Source organism: Gambusia affinis, linkage group LG04 (genome assembly GCF_019740435.1).
Source record: "Gambusia affinis linkage group LG04, SWU_Gaff_1.0, whole genome shotgun sequence".
Classification (NCBI taxonomy): domain Eukaryota; kingdom Metazoa; phylum Chordata; class Actinopteri; order Cyprinodontiformes; family Poeciliidae; genus Gambusia; species Gambusia affinis.
The window spans coordinates 25,853,343-25,864,913 of NC_057871.1; the positions used below are offsets into that span (position 1 = coordinate 25,853,343).

At 40.1% G+C, this 11,571-nt stretch overlaps 1 protein-coding gene across 1 annotated transcript; it reads left to right on the forward strand.

The window, feature by feature from the left end:
• The first annotated feature begins 4,168 nt into the window (after positions 1 to 4,168).
• Positions 4,169 to 10,408, forward strand: soul5l (heme-binding protein soul5, like). Its single transcript, XM_044114810.1, has 7 exons — positions 4,169 to 4,497; positions 5,303 to 5,362; positions 6,516 to 6,597; positions 6,695 to 6,815; positions 6,909 to 7,048; positions 8,450 to 8,613; positions 8,711 to 10,408. Coding segments are annotated over exons 1-7 (1,056 nt in total). The 5' UTR covers positions 4,169 to 4,495; the 3' UTR covers positions 9,198 to 10,408.
• Positions 10,409 to 11,571: the final 1,163 nt, after the last annotated feature.

The window sequence follows — 11,571 nt, forward strand, 5'->3', positions numbered from 1 at the left end:
TGCATATTTTAATGTTTGCAGACAAAATAAAAGCTGGCAAAAGTGAGTTTAAGCCGCACGTTTACAGTGCAGCATAATCCAGTGAGAAGTGTCTGAGAAGTTTTATTTTATTTCTAATAAGTGTAATAAGCCACATCTGTCAGTGCTGCTCATGATCATAAATTAAAGATCGACCCTCATTCCTTCATCGCTTCAATGTGTTCAAATAAACATCGTTACCTCTTATCTAAAGCCGTCTAGTTGCAATGTTTGACCGCTGCCACAAGAGGGCGTTAGCATTAACAGCGTTGTACTGCAAAAACCGAAATGGTTCAGAGGAGGAATATTAAAAAAAGGTATTGTGAAGACAGTTTGGTAATGCTAACTCAGCACAGTCAGAATTATATAAAACAACGTTTACATTTTTGAATGTGATGTTCACCAGCACTTTTATTCGTATTGAAGTAGTCTTTTTAGGGTTTTATTTAGAGAATTAATTCAAGTTTTCTGGGGGGCTCTGGCTGTATGTTACTGTAGAAAAAAAATAAAATTTTCAGTACCTTCTGTCTGAAACTTCAGCTCCAAACCAATTCGTCTCCATTCAAATCGACCAGTCTAGCTTTTAAAACGACTGACATTAATTGATATTCTAATTTCTACAGTCGCTTTGGTGAATGTTATCTTGCTTTAGTTCAGCATCCTGGGGCGTTCTCTTTCAATCAGCTGAAATTTGGGGGATTGCTTTTGGGAAAATAATTTTTCAGAAATTATTTTCTGAAAAAAATAATTTCCTGCATTTTATCTGAACCTTTTAGCATTATTATCAAGAGATATTACTAAAATCAGAATGTAGCACCGTTACTAAAATGTGACAGTAATGGTGGGAAATTTAAGGTCTAAAGTAGATAAACCAGTTTATTTAGGCAGTGAGTTTAATTTTTTTTTTAAATAGATTGCTACGAGGTTACACTCTACGGGTTAAATCAAAATCCAGCAGTAATCCAATAACTTTTCTCTCAGCTGTTCCTCTGCATGTTGCTGGAGGAGCAAGCAGGTGTGACAGATTATTTATTGGAAATTTAAAAGCATAAAAAAATAAGTGTGTGACTTTCTATTGTTTCTTCTTGAAATTCCTGTCTCTAGTGGAAACAGTAAAAAGACAGGTGTAAAAAAAAAAAGAAAAAGATTTCTAATCTCTTTCAATGCAGACTTGAGTGAGTTTGGACCAGAGGGACGTTTATCCGCCTGTTTGATGGACATGACTGGTTATTGAAATGTGACCCTGAGTGAGAACGTTCAGATCTCCATGTCAGGCGGATTTTCCCTCAGGTGGATCCTCAAACGTCTTCAGCAGCCGTTTCTCTTCTGACAAATTATCAGAACGTGTAAATAAAAATATGTACAAGATGTAATTCAGCAGACTTTATGCCTTCTTAGCATCAACCAAACTAGCCTGCAGTGAAACGGTCCTTCCTCAAGCCTCATAAATAAAAGGAGTCTTTATTGAACCACCTGCGTGTGAAACAGTCAAATAAATGTACGGCTCATTATTCCGGTTTAATTAGAGACTTTGGGGTTGTTCTGATTGCAGTGAGGCAGCGATTATCGCCGCTGGAGAGTTGTAATGTGACAGGCTCTTCCTGTTCATCCTCTGCTCAGTTTGCTCTGAGCCGCACAACAACTAAAATAAAATAAAATAAAAAAGTTAAGGCATTTTTGATGTCAGGGAGGGGATCTTTACAAGAAAAGTTGTCAACAAGCCATCAAAGAAGTGTAAGGGGCGAGGCGACAGAAGACATTTCAGCGACTCTCAAAACTTAAATGTTTTTTGGCAATTTATTTATTTATTTTTTTTTTAACAAAGTAAGGCCTCGAAAAAGTGTGAAGAGGGGGCTAAGGTGCTAAAACTTTTTGAGAATATTTCTTAAAAATTTCTCAAATCTCTGGATTTTTTTTTTGTGTCAAAAAAATCTCTGGATTTTTTTTTGTCTCTGGACAAAAGAAATCCTGCCGGAGCGGCAGGGGAGGGAACCGGAGACAGCAGCGGCACCGGAGAGTAAACACTGTTGTTACAAAATGTTGCATAGACGCGTTGCTACAACAAATCTCCCAAGGAAAAGGAAAACGTCAAGAAGGACCAAAACTTAGATTTTTTGTGTCCAAAATCAAATATTGACAAGAAAAAATTGCCAACATGGCGTTGAAAAAGTGTAAGGGGGTGTAAACATTAAACCCACTAAAAAATAGAATGTCAAATATGACCAGCGAAACCAAATCAGTTTTCTTGAAAGGAAGATCTATTCATTAAAATAGACTTGTTTTAGTAGATTACAGTGATTCGTTATGGATGTACAATTTTGTGTCCTTGCTCTATTTTTTTAATCTTCATTACATCATTAAAGCATATAAGACATATTGTCTCACATAGTGTTGGATAAACTGTTGGTCAACAGAACGAGGCCTAGTCAAAGCAGAAGGCTCTCTGTGTTGACTGCATCTCTGTTCCAAAACAAGTTTGTGTTTTACACTGCATCATTGGGCATTCAATCTTTTTTTTATACATGACTGATAATCTACTTATTCCTTAAGGTTGAATGAATGAATTGAACTGGGGTCTGGTCTCACCTGGAGGAAGATCTCGGGGTTATGCAGACTAAATCACAACTGACTGAAATGATGAAAAAGGGTTGAAACTTTTCTTAGATTTGTACAAAGCAAGATAAATGTCGAACATGCATTTATCTTGAAGACACTCGTTATTCATTTAGGATTTGGAAGAAAAACTCTGAAGTTTCTGCGACAGACTGGCGACCTGTCCAGGGTGAACCCCGCCTCTCGCCCGGGACGCAGCTGGAGAGGAACCAGCAACCCTCCCGACCCCATTAGGGACGAAGGGTGTTCAGCAAATGGATGGATGGATGGACTCTGAAGTTTTACTAAGATGCTGACACAGACACAGGACGTGGAGCAGGTAACAGATTCAACATTCCTAGAGGAATCTGTGAAGGTTGTGGAAGTTTGCCATAGTTATTTATAATGACCATTCTAATTAAAAACCAGTGGGATAGCTCGAATTGATGCAATGGGCAAGCCAATAAAAATAATTATTATCTAGGAATTTTATCTTCACTTTTCAAATGAAGATAAAATCCCTTTTAGCTTTTCGAGCCATAAATCTGTCTCCTAAAGCCTCTGGGCAACTGAAATAAATGTGAGATGTTTTTCTAGAAGACCGCCCACCATAGCTATTTAACAATTTATACTGGGAGTAGCGATAACAAAATCAGTGTCTGATACGGTAAATATTTGGAACAATATTGACAACTGTAAGCTGATTCTAGTAAATGACTAACAGGGACAGCTCAGTCTTTAATTTAAAATGCATTAAATTCACTTAATAGAAACACGCCAACTTGGGGGAAAAAAGAAACTCAAATTTTTTGGTACGTTTTTGCGCTAGGATCAGGTGGGTTTTCGGCCGTATCGAAATAGACGTAAACTGCAATGGAGACACATTCGTACCGTACGTGCCACGTATATAACATCCGATCAGCAACCGGATGTTATATAAGTACTGGTGAAAACCACAAATAATACGACAGGAAGTGGTAGCAAGATAATGGCTTGTTTTTGTGTTGTTGTTTTTTTGTCTCACAGCATCAGACAGCTCAGAAAAGGTTGTGTATCGCTCCAACGTGTTCAATCTCTTATGTGAAATCGCCGACTACGTAGCTGCTCTCTAGTAGGCGGGGCTTGTCGCTCGTCTCCTCTGATTGGCTGAAGAATGATTAGCGCCAGCACCGTGGCTGAATATTGGCTTGTTCTTAACCAAAGAAAACAAAACGAGCTTGAGGCCGCCGCGGACTGGCGCCATGTTGCCACGTCTTCCTCCTGTATCCCACGAACAGACATTTAAAGTTACAAAAACCACAAACACTTTATTTGGGACGGAGCTCAGATCAAGCTCACCCACGCTTTATCTGACGGCCGGCGCTTTATCCCTGCTGCCATGGTTTTTGTTCACTTGTCGCATCAACAACCGTATTCGTCAGTGGTTCTATTTTAATTTCTTATTTAATAGAAACACGTCAGTTGTGATCTTGTTTGTTTTTGTTTTTTCCACATTGGCAGAGTATTGACAAAAAATTGCACACGTTTGTCATGGAAACGCCTCTGTGAAGTTATTGGAAGCCAACTGATTCATGACCCTCTAGTGTCCCCTTTCCCCACTTTCTGAACCCATTTTATCACTTTTTTTTTTCTTTTGCAGCGTGTGACTGATGGGAGATGTTTTCATTTTTAATGGTGAGAAACCCCCCAGTGAGGTTCCGGTAGCCAGTCTCCTCCTTCCTGTGTGCTGTAGGCGGGTCCCCGGGCCCCCTCCCTCTCCCTCTCCGTCTGCATTAAATCCTCCAGCTCCTGTCCGGGTGCAGCACACTGCAGTCTCCATCAGCCCTCCGCCCTATGCGCTCTCCCTGCAGGTGGGAAATAGCTACACACACACAGGACAGTCACAATGTAAGTATTTACAACACATCAGAACATTGAATACTTGTTTTCCCCCTGAACTCCTCAGGAAGGTACATTTGATTTGTAGTGTTGTTGAATTCCCTCGGCTTGACGTGCAGGTAAAGTTAACGTTTGCGTCATTTATTTTCGCTTCTTCTTCGCTTGTATGCATACGTCGCTGCGCATTATCTGAAACGGTGCGTTGATGCTTCACTCATATTTAGAGACATTACATATTATTATTATTATTATTATTATTATTATTATTATTATTATTATTATTATTATTATTATTATTGTTATACCTTTTAAAGCTCTTGGCATTCTCTGATGGTCTAAGCTTTTCCAAACATACTCAGGTAAGGAAGATGGAGTTCTTCTGGTCGCTGCTCCTTCCTGACCTTAAAACGCCTTTGGTTTGCAGAGCAGACTGATGATGCAGCAGATTTCTCTCCCTCTCTTCTTGGTGCAGCAGGAACAGGAGCACGTGTCCAGTTTCATCTCTGCAGTGATGAAACCCAGTCCTTACTGCAGCAGCAGCAGCACAGCAGCAGCCTCGTTCCTGACTGACACCTTCCTCTCTTCTCCTCCTCTTTTGACATTTAAAAAAAAAAATATATATTTTTTGGGTTTTACATCTTGTGTTCTTCGTTAACCCTCCGCCATGTTTTCTTTGCTTCTCCACTTTCTGAACGCCGTGTGCAACATTTGCAGCTACTTCTTTAAAGCTTTTTTCAACATGGCCTGAACCGAAACAACAAGAAAACAACAAAAATGTTTACATGAAGAAACTTCTTTGTGTGCTCTTCTCCAGGGCTGTCATCATTGCCGTAGCCATTTTGGCCCTGGTGGTTTCCATTGAAGGCAGCGTGGGGTAAGTCGATGGCTTCAGTTACTAATCCAAACACAACATGGATTTCAACCTGAACTCTAAACCAATGCTGGGGAAATTCTCGTAAAACATTCAGCCTGCTTTCTTTGCGTATTTACAGATGCAGCGCAAATTGATCAAAATCATTAGAACTATAATTAAAACCCTAAATTATTCCAGTAATTCTGCTCTGAATGTGAGACTGTTCTCAGAGTGATGCATCCAAGCATAATAATGGAAGGTTTAGTGGAAGGAAAAGCTGTGATAGAAAAAGACTCACAACTGTTAGGGATATATCTGGGGCTAAAATACAAAAAAGTTATTGCTGAGTCATAGTCTAAAAGTGTCAAAAGTGTATAAATTGTCCCACACTTTTTTTTAGGTGTTTGATTTTGATAAACAAAGTGAATCACAAACACAGTTATGTACAATCCAGACTGGACAAGTTTTATTTCCCTTTAGCCATAACGTTTCATGGACTAACAGACTTCCTGAAGCATTCTGCATGCCCGGCTCCATGTGGATTTTATTAAGTGTTTACAGTTTAACAATTTACAATAATTCACAAATGTGTATTTAAGAGAATAATCAGCTGAACACATTTAGCACAAATATGGCTCCCAACGCTGTACAGCAATGAAATTTGCTTAATATCTCCTTATAGACTATTTTGAAAAGGCACTTTCGACTCATCGGGCGTATATTCTAATTTATTGAATCCGACCATAAATCAGGGATGTGCGTTTATCGTATCGTTTATCATGTATCGTGAAAAATGTATCGTGATCAGAATTTTCATTTAGCGTTGTCTTGATGAATTCCAGTTAACGTTAAATAGAAAACCAAACTGACGGTGTTATAAGAGAAGTTATATTTAATGTTTACTGTTCCACGAGAGCATCAATGAAGATGAGCAGCTTTGAAAATACGATTAAATGCCGTTACTGTGTAGTTTATATAACTCACTTCTTTAAAGAAGACGATGTTAGACGGGAATGTTTTTCTAGAGAAATATTTGTGTTTGATGTCGAGCAGTCAGATATATAGTAATATATATATTTTTATCGTGATCGCAACAGCGCCACAAAATATCAAATTCTAAGTCCATATTGCCCACCCTGACTGTGAATGAGTTTTTCCCCCCACTGTGTTGCAGACCAAGCACCAACACCAGCTTCTGCACAGAGTCGAAGGAATGTCTGGAATATGAACTGGTCTGCAAAACGGACGAGTATGAAGTGAGTCTGAACCTCCAACAAGAAGCAAAAACACACCTTTTTTTTCCCTCCCTCTCCTCACATTTACATATGTGTGTGTGTGTGTGTGTGTGTTCAGGTGCGACACCTTACCCCGACTCGCTGGGTGTCGACAGACGCCGAAGCCTACTTCATGGGAGTGGGAGCAGCCATGGCTTTCAGGAGGCTCTTCCAGTACATCAACGGAGCAAACGACGAAGGTGAGAACACGAGGGGAAGGGTGCGACTGCACGCAGTTCTATTTGATTGATTTCTTTTCCTTTCTGTGGCCGTGTGGGGGTTTCCGGGTTTAGGCGTAAAGATGGAGATGACCGCCCCAGTCCTGGTGAAGGTCCCAGAGGAAACCAAGCTGTGGGAGCCGGCCGTCTACACGCTCAACTTCCCGCTGCCGGCGGCCTATCAGGACACACCCCCCGCACCCACCAACGACAAGGTGAGCTGGGACTGCAGAAGGATGCCGTTTCTTTTTGCCATTGTTGGTTTTGAAGGTTAAACTCTGCGGTGCAGAATTCGATCAGGGCTTTTTGCTTAGAGATCAATAGGAAGCACCGAAGCAGAAAGTTGAGTCTGACGCCAGGCCAGGTTTCACTCGGAGGAAGAGGAATAACCAGAGTAAATGTAGCACCTGGAAGGCGGCGTTTTTAGAGCTTCACAACATGCTATGATGTGATTCCTTCATCAAAACGTACCTGGAGTGCTGTTGATTCTTTCATGCAATGTTTGAGAAATCCTTGAATCTCCCGTGGCAACCAGTCAGCTGTGCAAAACAAATAACAAACATCCAGTGGAACCGCTGAGCTCATTATGTGAATACGACGACCTTTCAGGGTCATTGTAGATAGGAAAAAAGGACGAGTTTTTTTCTGCTAAAAACTCTGACATTTTGAGATTAATTGTCAAAAAAAGCAACGTGGAAATTTCTGAGATTAATCTCAAAATGTCTGAGTTTTTTCTTACAAATTTTGGACTTTTTGTAGCTCAGAAATTTCCTTGTTTTTTCTAGAAAATTCCCAGATTATTCTTGGAAATGTACTTTTGCTTTCTATCGACAAAGGCCCTGTGCGTCTTATACTTCTCAGTGCAACTCTGGTAAAGTCGTAGTTAAAGGGTTAATAGAGGAGCCATGTCGTGATGATTTCCTGAGGGCGGAGCTTCAGATAGAACAGGAGCTTCTTAAAGAGACAGAGGCCCAATTTCAAGGTGTTAAGTTACAAAGTTAAATTTCTCTTAAGTCAGATTTGATACATTTTAATAAGAACTGAAGGTAAACTAGTTACTTGATTGTGCTAAAAAAATGATACTTTGTGGCTGGAAAATACATAATACTACCACTTTTTTAAAAAATCCAATTTTTATTCAGGACATTTTGCTTTTATTGGGCTTTTAACATTTTAGCATTTATAGAACCTCCTTTTGCTGCCCTTGTTGCTTTAAATCTTTTTTATGTGTACGTAAGTAATACTTTATTTATATTGCAGGTCTTGATCCGTGGACCTCAAGGCCCTAATGACTAATGAGGTCCAGAGATGTAAATTGGAATCAGTCCATAAATCAATCAGCCAATAAAGTTTCAATAGAATTTCTGACTTTGAAAAATCAAAAACGTTCAAGTTTTTCTAGAAAATTCCTGAGATTACCCTTAAAGTTTGAGTTGTAGCAAATTTTGGAGATTTCCTTGTTTTTCTTGACAATTTCTGAAGTTTTTTCTGACGGACATTCTGTCGTTTTGTTTCTGTCTACAATGGCCCTAATACGCCGTCCTACATGGAAGACCGCCGGGGGTTGGTTGTAGTTTTTGCTGCTCACTGGTGTTTTCCTCGCTCTGGCTGCCCAGGTGTATTTTACGGCAATGCCGCACATGGACGTGTACGTGAGGAGTTACGGAGGCTGGATGCTGTCGGTCACCTCCAGGCTTCACTCCCACCTGCTGACCAAAGAGCTGGAGCGAGTCCACGCCTCCTACAACCACACCTATCACTATGGAGTCGGTTACGACAGGTAGGGCTCGCGCCGCTTCCGTCCCGTCTGCTCCAGCGGTTTCCATCTTCATTTTTTTCAACACACTCCTGTTTTGCTCTCCTCTATGTGTCTGCAGCCCCTTGAAGCTCCTGAACCGGCATAATGAGGTGTGGTACGTGGCTGAAGGGGAACCGGTGTGCACAGACCCACAGGAGCCCACTCCCGCACACACCCCCAGGCCCACGCCGACCCACCTGCTCGCGGACTCGCCGTCAGAGATGCTGTCCGACTCGCCCTACCTCCCTCCATCCAACCTGTCTTCAAACACCACCTTTAACTCCTCTTCTTCCTCGCTGCTGCCCTCCGACCCCTCGGCCGTCCTCCCGTCCGAAACCCCGGCGAGCAATTCGTCCGAGCCTCACACCGAGGCCGCATTCAGTCACCCTCCGTCCTCCGCCCTCATGGCAGAGGACCCGACGGCGGCCAACGCCTCCGTCCCGGCCTCCGCCGGCCCCTCGCTGGAGCCGGAGCGCGAGGCCGGCGCGTGGAACATCACGACCAGCAGCTCTGTGGACACACAAGCTAACCCCGGCACCGAGGTCCAACCAGACGACGCCCATTAGCAACACCAAAGCTATCGATGTTAGATATACAGAAGCGACGCACTCTTTGGTTGTTTATTTCTCCAGTATGCAATCTGCTCACATTTTACCAGCTTCGCTCCTGCTCCACCCACAGAACCTGTTCACTGTGTCACTCCCCACTTATCTAACTGCTGCATTATAGGTAGATGTGAGGTTAAACTATATTAATCAGGTTTAACTGTTAGGACTTCAATGGGTATCTGCTTTAACCTGATAAACACAGTGCAGGGATTAACTACAGTAGACAGTGAACTGTCTTGATGTGAAGAAGTTCGACTTCCTGCGCAGCTCCATCGCCGACTTTCTTCTTCTGCTGTACGTGTGGCGACATATCGGTGCAGTCATTGTAAAACCAGCGTGTGCGTTCAGCGGGATCTTTGCTGCACACATAAATAATCGCATGAAAGGTTAACTTACCAACAAACTCATAACATTTTAGCATTTTTTCCTGTATTTTATTATTTAAATTAGCTTCTAGGGAAGGGAAGAGCCGTCTAACTGTGTAAGTGAAATAAGCAGTCCTGCTTATAAGGCGCTTAAACTAAACTGGAGCTTAAATTCTCACAAAGTTAAAAATATATATATATATTTTTCCTTTAAAATTCTGTAACAAAAATAGCAATACATCTATAGCACCTTTTAAAATCAGTTAATTTCTGAGCTTTTGTTTTATTTAAAATTATCGACACGTCTATAATTTTTGGCCAATCAATGGTAATTAAAAGAAACCTGCCACCACTAGATTAAGATGTTTAGAACTCAGAATTTATGTAAAAACAACAACAAAAAAACCTAAATAGTAACATAAATGCTATTGTTTTGTTTGGTTTTTCTTCAAAACTGAGCATGGTTAAAAGAACGCCAACACAAGTTAATCTGTCTTTCCCACAGAAAAGTATTATTCACTTCACTCTGCTTCAAATAAAACCGTTGAACAAATCTTTCTGCTTTTGTTAAACTGACAGTTCTTGAGAAATGTCTCTTTAAAAAATGTGTAATTATGTCCTTTAACGGTATTAAAACTGCACCAAAGATCCCAGAGAAACACGCTGCATCAAACCAATGCAATAAAATGTATGTATGTAACTTTAAAAAAAAAATTATTCTGTAGCAATGCATCTCAGAGCTACGTGGTAAATCTTCCGAGGAAGGCGCAATAAAGTGGTACACTCTTGTTGAACACTCATGAATTATTGACTTGAATCAGTTACACATCTTATCAACTCCATTCAATTGACCTTCGTTTTCCCTGACAATCTGAAAACAAGAAGCTTGAGAAGGGCTGTAGTGATGTACTAACGATGATTAGTTAGCTTTAAATTTAGGCACTTTAAGTGTGAATGATGTGACGTTGTTAAATGTGTGGTAGGAAAGAATGGCAAATAAATGTTGATAAAACTTCAGTAGCATTAGTTTAGTTTACAGATCCAATGCCTCTGGCTCTACTAGAAGGAAATTCATGCTAGCTTAGAAGCTACTTCAGGCCATTTACAATTGGAGTAAACATATTTCAAGCTTTTATTTTTTTGTATTTTTATTGATTAAAAATACAAAAGGAAAGAAAACCACAAATTCTGCATCAGAAAATTAGAACACTATTTTTGGACGTATCAAAAACAGATACTTTAATAAAAAGTTTGTACACGTCTATACACTCAAAGGAAGTTTTTCAGCTGTATGAAGTTAGTGTATTTCGTAAAACTGCAATGGAAACACTTTGTTGCATCACGCAAGTCATGTGATTAGCACCCGGATGATGCTACGCACGGAAAACACGAAGAAGCCGACAGGAAGTGGTAGGAGGATGATGGCGCTGCGTGTTTTTTTTTTCGTTTTTTTCGCGATTTATCGCGTGAACAGACTTATTCACGTGTGATTTTAATAGCGTTTATAAATTTATGAAAAGACACCGTTACGAAATTCGGTTTTTACATTTGGAGAAAATAAAGTTTTGTGAACTTTTATTGAAAAGTCAGTGGCTGTGTGGCCAACATTTTAAAGGCTGAGTAAAACCTTTGCAGTTGTTTTGAGGTAATTATCTTCCATTAAGATAATTAATGGAAGATAATTATCTAATCTAATTATCACAGTATTCTAATTTTCTGAGATACTATTAATCAAAATTATCAAAATTACTAGAAACAAAACATCTGTATGTGATACTTCTATATAGGATTTTCACTTTTTGAGGTGAGTGGGAGGAATTACTGCACTTTCTTGCAATATTAAAACTTTTTACACATACTAGTACCTTAAATCTAGGAAGTGTAACAAAAAATTGTATGAATTATTGAATCAATCATTCCTGGTTTCTCCTTTTTGAGATTTATTGTAGTGTTAAAAAATGCATCAT